Source organism: Geospiza fortis, unplaced genomic scaffold (genome assembly GCF_000277835.1).
Source record: "Geospiza fortis unplaced genomic scaffold, GeoFor_1.0 scaffold88, whole genome shotgun sequence".
In the NCBI taxonomy this organism is placed as follows: Eukaryota; Metazoa; Chordata; class Aves; order Passeriformes; family Thraupidae; genus Geospiza; species Geospiza fortis.
Window position 1 is genome coordinate 133826 of NW_005054434.1, and position 18986 is coordinate 152811.

The window sequence follows — 18986 nt, forward strand, 5'->3', positions numbered from 1 at the left end:
AGCACGCTAAGGGATGAAGAGAGAAAATCCATGACAGTGCTCGACCAACTCAACAACCCAGCAAATGGAGCGGAAAAGCCAAGGAACTGACCCCCTGCCAAAGCACAGAAGACCAGGCTGGATTTCCACGAAGGATATACTGGATAAGAACCCAGAAACCACCCCCAGTCATCTACAGTGCCTGGCTATCAACTCCCTGTAGCCTGATCTAGGAGCTAAGTGCTCTGTATTCCTAGGAAATAGCTGAGATTCACCCTTCTCACCTTTGTGAGCAAAAGCAGAGCCCCACATAAAGCCAGGAAGACCTGTTTTTTTTTTTTTTTTCCCCAAAATTGGACCAAGATTCCTAACTGGACTTACAGCAAAGCTGCCATCACCTCTCCACCTCCTCTGGGGCTAATGATATGGTGTCCAGCCACAGCAGGGCCAACACAGAGAAAATTACCCAGCTCAAACCCATCTTTACACAGCTCACAGCTGTGGCAGGACAACTCCTGTTTTTATCCACGGGCTGATTGTGCTGCAGAGGCTGCTGAGAGGATAAGAGCAGGGCTGGAGCCCACCCAGGTAATGAAAGAGAGGCTTTCAGCTTCCTCCATGTAGACAGACACTGAAACATGGCTCAAAGCTAATATCTTCCCTTAATTAAGCCACCAAAGGTTATTACTGTTATTATTAAAGAATCTAGACCCGTTCTTTTCCCTTTCTCTCACAGCGCAGAGGTCATGGCTTGGTTGCACTGGCTCCAGCAATTTCATCTCAAATAAACAGCAGTGCAGCAGTCACCCTGACACGTAGGACAAGGAGCTGCAGTTGCTATTACACATGCCTAAAACTCTGCCCCAGCAAAGGGTCAAGGCTGTCTCCTTGAAGCAGAAGCCCCAGAGTGTCCCAAAAGCCTCCTAAGTGCTTGAGTTGGGCTTTGATAATGTCAGTCAGATGGTACAGGCTTTCACAGCATTTAAACTTCTTTGCCTTCATCCTGAGCATGGTTCCTTTTCCACAAAGCATTTAAAATCCCCCCAAATTTCAGATCTTCAGACTTCCCACTGGCACAGGAGGGCAGTCACCCAACCACCTAACAATCCTGCAGCTGCTGATCCCCTGCCACATCCTTATTAACAGGTTCTCTCAGTCTCTCAAGCTCCCAAAACTCTTGCCAAAAAAAAAAAAAAAAAAGCACCTGAAAGTCTGGAAAAACCACATCCCTGGCCCAGACCACAGTAAGGAGAGCTACTTATGGAAAGCCCTAGGGAACTTGGGAGCCACCCAACCAGCTGGCAAAAAATCCAGCCCAGCCCACCCAGGGGGTTCCCCTTTGCCAGGTGCCTTCTGCCTGCAGAAAGAAACAGATGAACCAGTTTTTTTTTGGAAGGCATACAGGACATCCCAAGAATCATAGATCAGAGAATGGTTTGAGTTGGAAGGGAGATCATCCAGTTCTAATCCCAGTGCCACAGGGAAGGGACAACTTCCACTAGACCAGGGTGCTCAATGCCCCATCCCACCTGGTCTCGAACACTTCAAGTAAATGGGCATGTACAACTTCTGTGAGCAACTCACAGGAAAGAATTTCTTCCATATATAATCAATACTTACTCCATGCTGGGTTTTTTGGTTGGGTTGTTTTGGTTTTTTTTTGGTTTGGTTTGGTTTTGCTTTTTTTTCCCTGGGGAGAAATCCTCTGAAAAAAGGAGGTTTCCTCTCAGACCAGAGTAGGTAAGCCTAGCATCTCCCTTGTGGAGCACCTCAAAAACCACTTCCAAGAATTACTTTCTCTGGAAAGACAATCCCAGGACCTTGGCAAAAGCCGTTCTTTCCTCCCACTTCAGATGCCTTGCATGCTAAGGTTTGAAGGAAGAGAAAGCCACTGTCCCCTCAGCAACAGCCTGGAGCTGCTGTGGCCACCCCAACACTTTGGCTTGTGCCAAGCAGAGTTAAACAGCACCTCTCCAACACCCACAGCCTGAATGGAGTACTGGGAAAAAGTGGCTCAGCGCCCCTCCTCCCACTGGGGCACACAGAACAATTTAGATGTGCTGTTTCCACCTGTCAAGTGTTTTTTAATTATTGTTATTAATAGGCTTGTTATTTTTTAGAAATCCCCGTACGCCAGAGCTGAGTTCAGCAAATTACCGTAGCCGAGCATCAGTAGACAGAGACAGGAGAGCAATATCATGCTCAGTGGAATATTTAACAAGTGTTGATTGCCTGGAAACCTAACTCTGTGCAACCTGCAGGAAAGAAGCGGGTTTGTAAAAAAGGCAGCAAAATAAATAAATAACCCACCGAGAGCGGGAGGGGAGGAGGCAGCGGGAAACTTGGAACACTCAAGGCCTGTCTCTGCCTGGTCTCCCCTCTAGATCTGACTGCCAGAAACGCAGTGCAGGGCTTAACTCTTTGGGAAGGTGGCTGCGAAGGGGCTGATTCTGCTGCTTTTGCTGGTACCAGCCATCAGAACTCAACCAAAGCACTGGGCTGGGTAGGCTCAGGCCTGGGCTCTAAGCAGTAATCAGTGCCTTAGAGGATCTCCTGCCAGAGAACATCTATGGAAGAAAATAAACCATTTCCATTCCAATGGACCACTTCCACTCCAATGGACCATTTCCAAGGCCCTGGGCTGGGGAGAGGTGCAGCCCAGTCCCAGCTCAGCTGCAGGTTCCCGCTGTGCCCAGATTTGCTGCCAGCTCTGTGCCTGGGCTTGCCACCCCATAAATCAGGGAAGATGACTCCTGAGTGCCCACAGTGGCCATCTATGGGACTGACCAGAGCAAGGGGGAAAAGGCCAGCACGCTGACCCATGAGGGAAGGACATCTCTAAGGTCTCCTCCATAAAGTGTCACCCTTCCATGGGGTTAGTGACAGACACCACTGTGGGTGGCACACACCCCCTCACCTGTACCACCACAGCCCTCTCCCAGCAAATCCCTTGTGGGACTCACTCACCACACAACACTTTTCCCAAATTCGAGTGAACAACTCACCCTGGTGAGGGCAGTCCAGAGGCTCTATGGGACCTGCTGTCCACTGGTTTCAGCACACTTTCAGCTCATTACTGCCCCTGCAAGTCAGAGCACAGACCCCAGCAGGCCCCAAAACTGCTGCTAAGCCAGGGGCCACTTGATGCAGGCACAGAGAGATGCCCAGCAAAGCCAAATTTGTGTCTCCAGTGCATTTTCTGCCTGGTGCGCTATTAGCCACATAATACCATGTGATGCTGTGAACACACAATACAAGCACCCCTCCTGCAGCGCTCCTCAGGGAGGATGGGAAAAAGAGGCATCAAATCCTCCACGTTTTCAACATTACAGTTTTTGGTTTGGTTTTTTTTTTTTTTCCAGCTAGACCATAAAAGCACTTTTAAAAATTCAAAGCCGGCTTTTCTATTACTTGTGCCTCTGCTCAGCTTTGATTTTTTTTTTTTTAATACTTTCCTTTCTTTATGTCTGGGCATGGCTTTTTTTTCCCTTTTATATGGGAAAAATCAGAAGACAATATTACAGTGCTTTGAAGTCCCTCTGTTATTATAGATTTTCTTTCCCTGAAATCAAACATAGGTAGATATATACTGCAGTGATGGATATATTTGAACAAATCAAAACAGTTTTTAAGTTCTGCTGTGCCAAAGATCACAACATTTTCTCCCTTAAATTGCCAAAAGACCTGTTACCATCAAAATGAAAGCTCATGCCTCCAGTCCAGAAAGTGTTTACTCACCCTAATAAGAACAGGTTTGCTGCTGAATTATCTTTTGACAATGCTGAAACTTCCTTTGTTCCGATTTATTTACATTATGCAGACACAGCCATGGAGAATTTCACCTTAAATTTTCATTGTAAAGTCCCTCTTCCATCCTCCTCAAGAATTTGTTGGGATCCTTTTCCACCTACCCAGAGGTAAGCACTGGATCTAGCAATTTCATCTCCAAATAAATACCAGTGCAAAAGTCACCCAGACCATGTAAGACATGGAAAATGTTTTCAGGAAGGAATTTCAACCTTCTGGCCAAGTCAGGGGGGTTTTGGTCATCACCCACTTGCTACAGGGAGGTGACTGTGGACACCCATCCTTGAGAACTCATGAACCTGTTAATTCTCTCCATGGCAACATATTAGGACTTGTTGGGAGAGAAAAAAAACACCTTTGGGAGGATAATGAAGTATGAAAAGGGCCAAGGGTCACAATTATTGAAATCAGACTGAGTATGGAGAGAAAATACCCACCAAAATGAACTGCTTCAACAACCCCAAATGGCTAATTATGTAGGAAGAAAGACATCACACCAAGAATAACCATAATGAGCTTTGATTACACTGCAGCTTTTGCATTTTATTCTTTCAAATACCCACCAAGCTCTTTGAAATTCAAGAGTTCTCTTATGTTAACATCAAAAGGTAAGAGCGCACGGAGGGCTGTGTACTCAGTCACCGCGAGAGATGATTAGCAAATTAAGAGAGAAAAAAAAAGTCCAGGGTTTAAGCAAAAAGCAGAAAAGAAAAGAAGAAATGAAAAAATAGTCAGCACAAAGTGCTAATTATACAGTTTCTGTGCAACACCTGGCTTGTTTTTGCTTCTTTAATCAGGCTCATTTCAGTTATGGCACAGACTCCATATGGTGCCTAAGCAAGGAGGCTTTGTCACCTCCCTGTCTCAGATGTGTCTGGATGCAGACAAGGCAGTGGCACAAGGGGTAGGTGAGAGGTGCTGGCTGCCCAGGACACCACTTCTTTCACCTATGAGCACTGGAAAATGAAAGGCATGATATTCACTCTGCTAATTAATGATCTAAATATTTGATGTGGTATTCACAGCGCTTGCATCAGGACTCCTGCCAAAGGATGTGTTTTGGTTTGTCAGCAAGAGGTAAATAATTTAAGTTTTCTTATTCCTGCCCTGAGCTCCCCAGCTGCAAGTTTGAAGAATAAATAAATAAAAACCACTCAGCAGAGTAAACGGGACTGTCTCACCGTCTGCCCAGCAGGTCATCCACATGACAGGATTAGGATTCCCTTGCTAAATCCAGGCTAGTATAGGATGGAAAGACAGGAAAGAAGAAATTGTTGTTTTGGTGGGGTTTTACTTTTTATTTTAAATGCCTCTGTAGTGCTTATTTTCACCCTTGCTCCTGCCTTCCCACCTTGGGTTTACTCACATGGTCCCATCTCATGCACTGTTGGAGACTCTCACCATTTTTAGGCACTGAAATACGTGAAACTGAACCTCAGAGGGACAAGGAACTTGTTAAAAAGTCAGTGGTTGAAACAACCCAATGAGACTTTCTGCACAGTAAAAAAAAACCCTAAAAAGACTCTCCAGAGCTACTATGCTATTGACCATCTCCTCCTTTCTGTCCTCTTCTCCTATCTTCTATTTCCCCTTCTCATGACACCCATCCCCTAATCCCTGGACAGTTGCACATATTCACAAGCACTGTTGCACATGCATTTATAAATGCTGACCTCACCATTTCCAGAGATGTGGGCCTTCAATAAATTTATTTTTTCTTTTTTTTTCCCCCTTTGCTTTACTTCCAGCTGGCAAATGGTCAGAGAAAAGATCATGAAACTTTAAAATGAATTCATTATTCAACACAATCCACCAGCAGATAACTCTGACAACGCAAAATGTCCATAAACAAACTGTCCCAAGTGCTCCCAATGTGACCTGAGTAAGGGGTGCCAGGGAGGCCACGTGTTTCTGCTTCCTACCAAGAGCCTGAAGCACACTGAGCCTGCAGCACAGCTCAGCCTCAGCACTTGGGGAGCACTGAGGCTCTCAAGCATCCAGGAAAACTGCAGGAATAGCAAAATCCCCCCCGCTCAGCAGGTACGTGGTCACTTCTGCAAGAGGCATTCCCTCCCCCACTGCCTTCAGCAGCACTTCCCTCTGCCAGTCCTCTGTGTTTACATAGGGAGTGCCCCTTTTGCAGGGACAGTGCCCCATCACCCATGGCTTTGGACAAGCCAAGAAATGTCCCTTTGTCCTTGCTCCTGACAGGGAGATTAACGTTGAGAATCTCAATTAACATGAGAACATTGATTCTTCAATGAGGCTGGAAAATCCAACATACTGGAACACATGAAACCAGGTCTGCAACTCTTCCACCAGCTACAGAAAAATCACCTCTCTGTTCCTCAGCCTGTCCATCTGTCACCTGGGTTATAGAGCTCTAGAGCTGCTGCTGTAGACATGTACTAGGGAAAACAGGGTAGAAGAGATGCTGAATTTACCCACCACGATGCTAAAAGCAGTTGGCCATAAACTGCCCCAAAAGGCACAAAGCACTGTCAGGAGGACAGAGTTTGCTTTGAATGGCCAAGGAAAATGATCCATGTTGTTACAGCCACTGTGGGATGGAGTCATCTGGAAGATCTAATTAAACCGAGTATTTGGCGAGCAAGACAGAAAAAGCCCCAAGCAGTCAGAAGGCACAGCAAATTAACCCACAGAGGCTAAAGAGGCAGATGAGCCCTCAGCTGGGGTCCAGAAAGAGGCAGGGAGGTGGCAATATGTGCACAGCCACATCTAGAGAGAACAGAGCAGGAGCCACATCACCAGCTTGCCACCAAGGACTAGTATCCCTAGGCTTGGCTGCATCAAAGCAAGCCTCTAGGCACTGCATCCAGAGGAAATCAGTGAACCCTGATGCCAAAAGGCCACCTCCAAACCATGGGGACCAGAAAAAAGAGGGTCAGCCCAGGAGAGTTCAGGATCTCAGCCCAGGGACAGGCAGAGGAGATGAGGACCCAAGACTGTCATCTCAGTTCCTCACTGCCTGGGCTTGCCTCTGGGATGCTTTGTGGGACTCTGGAACTGCTGAGGGATGAACCTACAAGAAAGGGCTCAGAAGGGCCCCCAGAGCTGGGGGAAACCTCCCCACAGATTAAACATGAGCACTGGAATTGCCAGGGCCCCTAAGAGAGAAGGAGCAGTGCAAAGGGGCAAAGCTGTGGTGAAAATCACACGTGACCAGGGAAGGAAGGCAGTAAAGCCAATTAAGCAAGTCAAGAAAATTGAAAAAAAAGGAACAAGGAAGAAAGTCTATGCTGGAAATAAGAAACTTCAAAGGACAATCACCTCAAGGAAGAAGTAAAAATTCAATGTGCCTGTACTTCTAACCTTGCCATCACTGCAATGAACAGTTCTCTAATGAAGCCAGATATGGGGGATCCAGGCCTAAGAGCTGTACCATGGGTCTGACATTTCTCATGTGACAACACCGCTCACGACCACACCTGGCAGGACAGTCAGGTGCTGAGTTATGGGGAGAAATGAGGTTAAAATCCATCCCTGCACTTCACATGTTATAAGCCCCCTATATTTCTAGGAGCTAGAGGACTGCACTTGCCACACCTCTGTTACAAATACAGCTGCTTCTGGAGAATGGCAAACTTATGCAAGGCACTGTGAAGATGAAAGGGAAGGTCCAGGACTGAGGAGGTGGTACACAGCACCAAATATCAGTGTCACCCAAAATCCACACACGCCAGAGAGAGAAAGCAGTGACAGATTACTGAGTGTGAAGCAGGGAGACAGGATTGGGCATGAAACCATAAAGCAGAGCAGGAATTCAATTTCAGGACTGTCAAACTCACTTGTGGCCCTGGATACGCTCACCTGAAGAAGGATGCTGAGAGAAAAGCTCAGCAAAGACATGACAGTGAACAGAGCACAGCTGAAGCCTCTCCCTAACCAGCAATCCCAGTCTGACCAGCACCAGCAATGGCAAGGGGTCCCTGGAGATGCCAGGGTTTAAATTTAAAAGCCAAGACTTGCAGGAGGGCACAGAACTTCACTAAGCACACATGAGATGGAGCTGAAAGCACCACTGGCACAAAGCACAGCACACCCAGGCTTGCTACAGAGCAACCCACCAGCCCAGACCTGGACACAAGCTTCCCGCAAGAGAACCTGCAGATTCAAGGCACACCTTGGGATTAAACACAGATTTCAAAAGCCTGCAGTGAAAATGAAGCCTTCAGTCTATCCACGACAGCAAAACACAGCCAAGAACAAACCGACAAATGAAGGAATGGCCACATGCCCAGAGTGCTGCACCGCGTCGCTGCAGGAGGACAGAAACCATCCCTGAGAATCTGGTCTGCATGTGTGTCATTAGGGCTCCTCAATTAGCAAGCCTTTCTGGCACTGGAGAAGCTCACAGAGCAGCACTGGAGCAGGTATCTGTAGAATTATAGCTGTCCCTAGAGAGCTGGGCCAAAACACAGCTGAGCACTCCTACCCAGGTGGATGTAAAAGCTCTTATCCCAGACCCTGTCTAATCTGCTGATGAGCCCTCAAGAGCTTCCCATGCTAGGCCCTGCAAAAGGAGCACAGCTCCTCACTTTCCTGAGCATCCCACTGTAAAACCTACTTCTCAGAGAGCAACTTTCAGCCTAATTGCTCTCAGTCTCCATTTGAGACCACAGCTGGCAGGTCTGCTCCTGTTGCTGTGGTGAGGGCAAACAGATTCCGCCTTTATTTGTGAGGACCACTGGCCCACTGACCCTCTTTTAAGAGGCCCCGAGGAGCTCTTACCTCCGGATTGTCCTCAGCAGAGTGGACCTGGCCTCGTTGTGGAAGGTGATGACCACGCTGGTGGGCGGGAGGTCCTGGCTGTAGTGCAAAGTCGTACACCTGGGGAGGGAGGAAGCAGAAAAGGCTGTTCAGGTGCTGGAATTCAAAGTCAGAGCTCACTTCACCAACACAGGCAGCACAGTCCAACAGTAAACGGTCTCCAGCTATTATTACAAAGAAATAAATAAGACTTTTTCTGTGTGAATCATTTCTAGAGGAGTCCAGGAACTGCCAAGTAAGCCACTGAGGATTAAAGCAGCAAAGAACTTAACTGTCATTAATGGGAAGGGGTGAGAAGGGAGGCACACAGCTGGTAGCCCTTTCCTCTAACCACTGCTTCCCAGCTACCCACCAGGGCTTCCCTCATCCCCCTGGCTCATGGCACCACCAGAGGTAAGAGCATCCCTGCAGTTCCATCTCCCATCCACCTCACTCTCAGCCTCCCGAGGAAGCAATTCCCACCAGCCAGCTGCAAGGTAAGCCAAGCCCTGTTTCTAAATTGATTGTTTCCTTATTAATTCTGCCTTAATTACATAACCAGGCTACAGGGAAGATTGGGATTTCAAACTTTCCAAGCCAGCCTTCAGAAGGTGAAAACCCACAGCTGCAGCCACAGTCCCTGCTGCCTCCTTCCCAGGAGGAAATGTCACAGACTCTGTAATTACTTTGACCTTTAGCTGATTAAATTTGTGGCTTTTATAGACCGACACCAATATATTCCCAGCTCAGAAAATCCAGATACCCCTTCCATCTATGCTGCCCTTTCCAGGGCCCTGTCAGTCCCTTAAGATGGTCCCAAGATGACACAACAGTAGCTCTCCATCACAGCCATCCTGTCCCTTGCCATCCTCATGCCACTTGTCTGCTCTTGTGTCACTGCCCAGGTGCTACCACTGCCATCCTCAAACGCAGCAGGAAAGAGCACTGAGCAACCACTCTTCCAACAACAAACCATCAGCTCACTCCTCAAAAATTCTGGACCACAGAACCTGCAAGGTGAAGTAAAAACAGATAGAAAAATTAAATTGGATATGGAGAGGAGAAAGCATGTAAGAGCAGCCAGATATTGCTGGTTTATGCTATTCAGAACAGCATGTTGCACCTCTCAAATGCCAAAATGCTCTATTTTAAACCAGGTTTTACATATTTTAATTTTGAAAGTGTATTTCTGATTATTTACAAAGTGAACAAGAGTGCACAACAGGAGCAACAATTCCAAAGATAAGGAAAAAATGGTATCTTGGGTGGGACAAAATATTTGCAAGCTCACGCTAAATTAGCTGCTGCTTTCTCTCATTGTTTCACTCAAAACCCTTTCCAAATCCTGCTTGAACTTGACCAAAAGCAGGTTTCTCATTACTCCTCTGTTCTTTCAGCACAGTCATCCACACCAGGAATTCACCTTCGAGCCAATTCTAATTCTGGGTCCATCCCCAAAGGACGCCGAGGCCGCGCAGCTATTCCATATGCAGGAGAAAGTTCAGCAGCACTGCCCCATGCGACACCACCCTCATCCATCAAAACTGCATCTCAGGGATGCTGGAAACAGAGCCTTTCTGAATTATGAAACAGCACTGGGTCGTGCCCTGAGCTGCTCCTCTGGGTCACTGCAGCATCACTTGCACCACCCAGTGTCCTGCTCCAGCCGAGCCATCCCAAGCTGCTGCTGCTGCTCTGGGTTTTGCCACGCTCAGGCTCAGCTCCCGTTTGCTCTGCGGAGCTGCAGGGACAGACGATGGCAGCTGCTCTGCCTGAGCTATTTATACCCGGCTCCCAGATGCGTGTCCTTCCACCCACTTCCAGCAGGGCTCTGTGGAGCCAACAAGGGAAGCTATTTCTGGCAAAGAACGAGCGGGAGTGGAAAATACAAAGTCATCAATACTTTACTTATGCTGTTACAACAGCCCAGGAGCTGGTAAAGAAAGCAGGAGCTGGGAGTGTCTGTGCCTCCCACGGGTGGGAGCGCTGGGGCTGCTGCAGGCTGGCTCAGGCTCCTCCTGAGCAACAACCTGCTTCTAAAATTCCAGATGTTGCCACACCAGACCAGCCCAACCAGGCAGTGTGTGTGTGGGAGAAGCTGGAATGTCACGCAGGGACACCTCCAGAGCTGCAATTCACCTCTGGCTCGTGTCTAGTGAGGCTTGTCACATCCTGAGGACAGGAATGATGCTGCTGTGGAGCTCCAGCCTCGCTTCGCCTCTGTGACCAGCACTACACCACAGCTGGGACTTGCCTCTCCAAAACCTGCCTGCAAAGAGTGAGGCAGAGCTGCTGGATCTTCCTCCCAGGGCTCTTCCTCCTCCTGGGTGCTTTATGGCTCTGACACTCTCCTTGTCTACGATTTTACCCCTGGGTTCTTCTTTCAGGAGCCCTCCCGAAGTTTCCTCCACTTGGTCCCTTTTTTCCCCAACCCATTCCTTCCCCCAGTGTAACTGCAGCTAAACATCCTGGGTCCCCAGAAGGTAGATTTCAGTTTAAGTTGTTGACTACAAGTGTCTTTTTTTGGCACTTACTTGGGTAATAAAAACCACAGCTTGGAGAAGCATTAAATCCAGCATGTCCAGAATTATTTTGTGTGACAATTACATCTGGGGTAATTTCAATTTAATACCTCACTGCAAGTGAAAATTGCAGCATGCAGCCCTAAAATTGCTGTAATAATGAAAATAAACCTGCTAAAAGCTGCCTGTGCTACCTCAGGCTGTCACTGGATAAACGTTTTGTGCTGCTGATGGTATTTCATAGGTCACCCAATTGCCAGAAAAAACAAAACAAAACCAAAACCAACACCCACAACATTTTCAGGAAACCAATGAAAGTTTGAGGGTTTTTTTAGATTGTTAAAAAAGAAAGGGAAGAAAAAAAGGACAAAAGAAAAGTAGTAACTGCACTGCCTGTATTTGCAGTGTGTTGAAACTCACTGGCTAAAACCATTTAAAGTTTAATGCTTTGAAACCTTGCAGCAGGACTGGAGAGCAATCCTAGCACAGCAAGTGCAAGCAGGAGAGCTGCCAGGCAGCTCTGCAGGTTCCCAGCATCTGGGTGGGGTGAAAGAAGGCAGAAGCCAGGCTGGCCTGCCCTAAAAACCCGAGGGAGAGCACCCAGATGGAGAACAATTCTTATTTCCTCCTGCAAGAATCAAACTTCATTCGACGGGAAGAGTCACTTTTTGATTGAAGGGTTTTTTTCCATTCAAAATGGAAATAATTTCACAAGCAGGAAGTTTTGAAAAGGGTAGTCTGGCTACAAACACATTAAGAATCACTTGGAAAATCCCAGCCTGGACTGGTTACCTGTTATACTTCCTCCAGGTTGGACAGAGCAGCACATCTGTCCCCACATTCCCAAAGTGCTGTTAACTGCTCAGGAATAAGTAATGCAGGGCCTGTTTGTGGGAACATGGAGCAGATAGCCAGAGCCCTGCACTCACTGCAGGAATTGCAAAGCTCTCCTGCAAAGTCCCAAACTCTGGACACTCCAGCATTGGGCCCAAAGTCCCTTTCTCAAGATATTTTTCTTGAGCTTCTTCAGCCCTTGTGCTGCTGGTGAGCAGAGGGGTATCACAAGCTGGTGGCCTCCACACCCAGCTGCCCCTGCATCCTTAGAGATCCTCCCAACAGGGCAGCACACGCCCATTCCCAGGGAATCTGAACCCATCTTACATTTAAAAATGGCAAACTTCACTCTCAGTGCCCCTCACCAAACCAAAGCCCACCTTGCCACCCCAGCTGCACAGCACAATGGTAAAGATTAACAGTGTGAACAGAGATAGACCTGATGCCAACAGTTTTAACTTTCATATTTTTTAGATTCTGTACTGTCTTAGTGTGTGACTCTGAACTTTACATATAAAGAGTTAGCAAGCTCTCTTCACAGTTTAGTTAGACAAAAAAATCCTTTTCCAGCCTGAGAACCAAGGACACCATTGCAGCTTTAGGCTCAGAAGTACAAACAACAGCAAATTGAGGAGAGCAATCTGGGAGGATGGGACTTCATAACCTGAAGCTGTAATTGGACAATTGACCTCAATATGTAAATGGGCCAAAACTTATAAAAGTGTGGAAATGTGTGACTGGTCATCCATCTTGGGTAGAGCCACGGCCGGGTTCTTGTACTGCCCAAGGTGTATCCTTTGAAGGCCTTTTAATAAATACCTACTTTATTCCTTTAACTGTGTCTAGCCTCTGTACCAGATCAGCCTCTTTAGGCATCAGACCCTGTTCCACAGCCTCTTCTGGTGCCCCCAGGCTCATCCAACACCACATGTTCACAGTGCAGTGCTGTGTCTCTCAAAACCCACCTCTTACATTCACCTTCTCCTGTACCTCATTAAATTCCCTCCATAAATGATCATCCTCATCCCCTGGATTCCCCCTGCCAGGCTTCTGCTCATTCCTCTGCCCTACTTCAACAGCCATCACTTGCCAACAGCTCTGCTCTGAATTTTTAACGTTCTCCATCAAGTCCAAACTCTCACTCAGCTCACCACTTCCAAAGCATTCTCTGCATATTTATTTCAAACAGCAGCTGCATCAGGCAGAGCTACACCATCCTTCACCTCCCTGCTGGCTCCTCTCTTCTCCTTGGAAACACATGGGAGAACACAGTCTTGTCACCACACATCCAAAATAAGGGTATTTGGGTTTGTGTGCACTCTGCTGCCACAGGGCTGTCACATCAGCCCAGAGGATCTCACATCACCAACAGCATGGGTTCACAACAGCCTGGATGGACAAACCACGCTGATTTCAGATGACATTCCCCAAGGAATGTTGAAAAATTGCTCCCATGGAAGAAAATGAAAATTATGACCCTGGTGAGAAAGGAAGCCACTACCCACCACAGGTAAGAACGAGTTGTCAGTGGAAAGGAAAAGATTAGAACCCCAGCTGTCCTGGCCAATAGCAAACATTGCTAAACAGGCTCTGCACACCTGTAGGGATGGGTGGCAGGACATGCAGGCACCTTGGTCACACCTCTCAGGGTAGCATACACAACGGTGGAAAACTGTTGTGCCTAAGCCCTGTCTTTGAGCTGAAGCAAAATTCATAAATCATAAAAACATAGAATGTTTTTATGTTGGGTTGGAAGGGACCCAAGAGATCATCTAGTTCCAACTCCCTTTCTTGGGAAGGGACACCTTGCACTAGAACATGTTCCTCTAAATCCCATGCAACAATTGAACACCTCCAGGGATGTGACATTCCACAGCCTCTCTTGGCAACCTATTCCAGTGTCTCATTCCCCTCAGAGCAAAGAATTTCTTCCCAATAACTAACCTAGGAGACTTCCATGAAAATACTCTAAAAATTGGAACCCTGGCTATGGTTTGATATAGAGCTATAAAACAATGTATGTGCCAGCTCATATGGAATCTAGGAAGTTCACAGAGTTTACTGCTGGACAGGACTGTGCACCACCTCACCTGACCTCTGGGCAACACAGCCTCTGGCATTTCTCCCAGTTATTTCTGCATTTTGCAGTTATCCATGCATTAAGCCCAGTGACTTGTGCCTGACTGCAGAGTACCTTTCAAAAAATCATTACTTGATGACCTCCAGAGATGGAAAATTCAAGAAATGCTGCTCATGACACAGTCAATACATCAGTCTCATACAAGAGTATATATGGGGCACAACAATTCAGAATTTGCTCGACCAGAGCACATAAAGGGGTCAAGTGATCTCCATGGCATTCACCTCCCATCAATACCCTTGCTTCTTGGCTCTCCCCAAGCCACCCCTCCTGCACATTGCCTCAAAGTATTTTTTCATTCAGCTTTGAGAGACCTTCAAAATGCTCCTTTCCATCCAAGTTATGCCAGCATCTCCTGCTCCTTCTCTGGGTATGCTTTGCCCCTCCTCAGCCAGGAAGAAGCTGCCAAACAGAGGGCTGGCCATGGTCTGTGCATCCCCAGCACCACCACGGCACCCAGGGCCTCTCCCGGGCACAGCTGTGAGCAGTGAGACAATTGCTGCTGGCACATCCTGCATGTGGGGTCAGCTTTGGCACAAAGACCTCCTGAGAAAGCTCTGGGATTCCCTCTGGTGCTGCCTCTAAGCTCCACCAGGACACAATCTGAGCGTGGAGGTGGCAGCTCAGAGCACGGGCGTGACTGTCACAGCACAACAGGAGAAGCTGCGGCGCCAGGAATTGCCAGCAGCTCCAGACTCTCTGGTCCTGCAGGTCCACCCTGGGCTGGCCATGGCTGTGGGCAGGTTGGTGCTACAGAAACACCAGAGCAAAGGCCTAGAGCAAAGAGAGGCTGGAAACACAGCTGGAAGGCTCGGCAGTCCGGAAAGCAGCCGTGCCAGAAGGAAAGAAGAAAGGACGTGGAGTCAGATGTCAGCTGGCAGTGCCACATGATTGCAGGGAATGCCAGCTCAAGTTTGGCTTGCCAAAGTGAAAAAATACCCTTGAGAAAGGTCAGAAGGATTTCTCTGTGCTGGACTGGCATGTGCCTCAGGTTTGCATTCCCAAAAAGGGGCTGAAAAATCCCTAGGGTGGCGTGAAACAGACGCTGTCGGGGCTGGGAGAAACAGTGGTGATCCAAAGAGAGGAATCCCTGGTTGAGCAGATGACTTCAGGGTGTACAAGGGCTTCAGCAAGAGTAAGGAGGCACATCTGTAACAAATACTCACTGGTGGTTCCTCACAAGGAATTATTCAGCAGGTTTGAACTAGATGTAATTTGATAAAATTGCAAAGAAGGCCCTGAGGAAAAATCAGCTAGGGCTGTGAACCAGCTCTGGCTGTAGATTAGATGTCCAGAGGAACCTGTCCAAGTCTGCTCCTTCCCCACAAAAATACTAGAAAATGCACAAAATTGGTGCAACTTAACCACTGGCTGACCTGAGATCAGTCTCCTTGGGTTGAGCAAGAAATACATTTTTCTACACAGCTTCTGGAACCTCAAGCAGTGCTGGATTTGGCTAGCATGCAATTAATATTTCCTCTAACTCACTGCCTCTTTCAGTCTCTTTCTTTCTTCTCCCTGCAAGATAGATATCTAAAAAATTAATCAAACGACTAAATTTGAAGGGGAAATGCAAGAAGACAAAAATAACCTTCTGTGCACATGACGTGCTGCTGCCTGTGAACCTCAAAACTGATGAGAAGATGCATTTATAATTCATTAAAAATTTGCTGGGTTTTTGTCTTCAGAAAAGGAGAAGGGAAAAGAAAGAGAATTTACTAAGAAGGAAGGAAAGAATAGCACGGCTGCCTTTAAAAACAAGTTAAACCAGATTGTGTGTCTTGATTTTCAAAGCAGCTTATGAATAATTCAGACTTCTAGGGCCCTCCACACAGACTCAGGGTCTGTCTTGCTTCTTGACTCCCTCCATCCTTCCTTGCTCAGAACTGAGGAAAAAAGAAAAATGGAGCCAACAAAAGTGAAAAGAAGAAAGCAAAACCAGTACAATTCAGTAGAATTTTAAACTGATGCCAGTTGTACTGGAATACCAGAGCTGACGGCAGAGTTTTTCACTTGGTGGAAGTAAAAGCAAAATCTGGTACACTGCAGCTTCATGGACAACCACCAATCCATTATTAAAGATCTTTAGAAGCCAGGAAAACCTGAAATTACATTTCAGATGGTTGGAACCCTGGATGTAAAGATTCCTTAGGGAGGATGCTTTCTGACCAGAGAGCTTCCTGGCATCACGTGGCAAACCAAAGCTGAGAAAGTCCCCATCCTCACAACACCTCCACAGTCACAGCTGGGGAAGCACAAACCCAGCTCCACACTGACAGCTCAAAAACACTTCCAACATGTAGGGATCTGCAGTGCTCAAAGCAGAAATCCACCCAAATGGCCCCAAAACAAAATGCCCTTTTGCTGCAGCTGATGGAGTAGGAATTTAAGGTGCTGGCTAGAAAAAAGAAACAAGAGCTTGATGGAAGAAACTGTCTCATGGCCTAAATTATCATCAGGAGCGAGTCTTGGAGAATTACTTCCATTATTTACTAATACTTGACTTTGATTTCAGCCTACATAAACATATTAGGTCAATAGAAACAGCGAGACAAGCACGAGAGTTAAACAAACAACTTCATTCTGTCAGAATTACTTGGAGCAAGTTATCAAAGTAATCGATGGCACATAATAACCATAAGACAAGTGGTCAATATGTTACAGCAGTCAAAGGCAGAGGATGGTTCTAGCAGAGGGTGATCAATGGCACCCTGGGAATGCTGAAGCACTTGGTGATGAAGGGATGGCCACCACAAAATCAGCACTGGGCCCTGCTGTGGTGCAGCTGGGTGCACCCCCTGAAGGCCACTGAGACAGGCAAGGGTTTCTCTTCCCTATAAAAACCCCAGGATCCTTTCAGTCCATTGCAGGGAAGGAGGCACCTCGAGTTTAAAAAGGAAATCCTGTGCCCCCATGGACTGACTGATGTCACTGTCATATTTTCTGAAAAATCCCTTCGCCAGGATTTCTTCTCTTGGGAAGCTGAGAAGCCTCAGAGAAAAATAAAAACATTAATTATCTGATTCGCTTCTCCTGTGTTATGCTGCTTTGGGATGTGTTTGGGCATCGTTTACCAACTGGTCATTGTTTCACTGGTTTCATGTGAATTGTTTTGACTTAATGACCAATCATGGTTAGGCTGTGTCGGACTCTGAGGAGAGAGTCACGAGTTTTCATTATTATCTTTTAGGATACAGACAGAAGGCTTTCTCTATTCTTTAGTATCGTTTTAGTATAATATTCTTTATATAATAAAATAATAAATCAGCCTTCTAAGAACATGGAGTCAGATTCATCATTTCCTCCCTACGATGGGGACCCCAGAAAATACCACAGACTGATGCTGGCACAGCCACCCCGAGGGCCATGGCTGGGTCTGCAGTCAGTCCTGGTGTGCCAGAGACCCCCATCCCTCCCTTCCCTGGGAAGAAGCCTCTCCCTGGTGCAGTGATGCCTCCCACCAGTGGTTCCTGCACCCGCCAACGCACGGTGCAGCATCACTTCCACTCCAGCACATCGTTTGTTCCTCAGGAGCCCAGTGTGTACTTTCCATCTGATACTCAAAATCACTTGCTTTTAAATACAGCTTGTCATTTTTAGATGACTCAAGTGTCAAAAACATTTGAGATCTAAATGAAATTTTTCCCTTTTCAGGATGAGAAAAACAGATCTCTTTGGCTCTAAGTTTTCCTGCCTTTTTCCTTTTAGATTCACCAACAGCTTTGCTTTTGGTTTACCCTGAAATTGCCATCTTCTGGCTTTTCTTTCTCTTAAATAACCAAAGAACTGAAACGCTGTTATTCACTCAGCTCTACTGAGCCCTACCTACCCAAGCAGCCTCCAAACTCAAGCTCCAGAGATGTGGCACTGACAACACAGACAGAGCCCAGGTGTATGCAGTGAGGTGGATCCCACCACCCACTCTGTCTCTGTTTCCAGCTCCAGGCTCTTGAACAAAAGCAGCAGTGCCCCTCCCCAGGCACTGCTCACCTTGAAACGGAGCAGTTTGTCCTCAGGGCGCAGTGACTGGCAGGTCACTGTCTTTTATTAAATTCCCAGCTCTCACTCCTCCACTCCTCTCTGTCCCCCATGGTGACAGGGACATGCAGGAAGATCATTGCTCTACAGACAGATATCTGGGGAACGAGCTTTTATCTCTGGGTGAGTGTGTCACAAAAGTGGAGCTAATTAACTGGGGCTCTGTTTTTGAAAAAGGTTAATATTTTATCAAATGTCTTCTGTCTTGAGGAATAATTAGCCCTGGCAGCAGTAGCTCTGCCATTTCCCAAGGGACTGAGCAAGAGGCTGGAGAGAGACACGTGGTATTGATGGATAGACAGCAGCTCAACTCTGGGCTAGCACTGCATCTCACCAGCAGGTATTCCTCAGCACAAACCAACCTGCCACAGGATATTAACAGAGGCAAACCCCTCTCTTCAAAGGCTGTACACATTCTTCTGGTCCATTCCTTGCCCTCTGGTGCAAGGATGCTTTAAAAAACCAAGGCACTGTGACTCAGCCAAGAGCACTGACACTGAAGCACCAGTCCCAATCCCTTCTCCCCAGGCACTCTCTTCCCTTATTGCTCCAGCACCCCAGTCTGCACAACAAAAGGGAAATCCCATGGGCTCTCCTAATTCTTCCATCCCAAAACCAAACCTGTTCTCATGGGGGAACCAGCAGCTGAAGTAAATTCCCACAGGGACTGTGCAGAAGGAGGCTCCCCCAGTGCCTGCACAGAAATCCTCAGTACAATGCACAACATCTCTCCACAGGGCTGGGATGCAAACAGGGAAAATGGAGGGACTGAAAAAGGACGAGGGAAGGGTCATTTCAAATCGACCCAGAACTGGTTTGTGCGTGCATTTTTTCTTGGCAAAATGCAATGGACGGGTGAGGGGGGAATTTCCAAAATGAAATAGAAAATGTTTCAT

At 47.2% G+C, this 18986-nt stretch overlaps 1 protein-coding gene across 1 annotated transcript in view; it reads right to left on the bottom strand.

The window, feature by feature from the left end:
- The window catches only part of GALNT14 (polypeptide N-acetylgalactosaminyltransferase 14), a 75399-nt gene that overhangs the window by 32216 nt on the left and 24197 nt on the right, over positions 1–18986 (bottom strand). Inside the window, exons 3-4 of the mRNA XM_031061937.1 lie at positions 8539–8637; positions 1–6 (exon numbers count right to left, since the gene is read on the bottom strand). The exon at positions 1–6 is cut by the window's left edge and continues 56 nt beyond it. Coding sequence (XP_030917797.1) covers positions 1–6; positions 8539–8637 — 105 coding nt within the window. The remainder of the gene's footprint in view (positions 7–8538; positions 8638–18986) is intronic.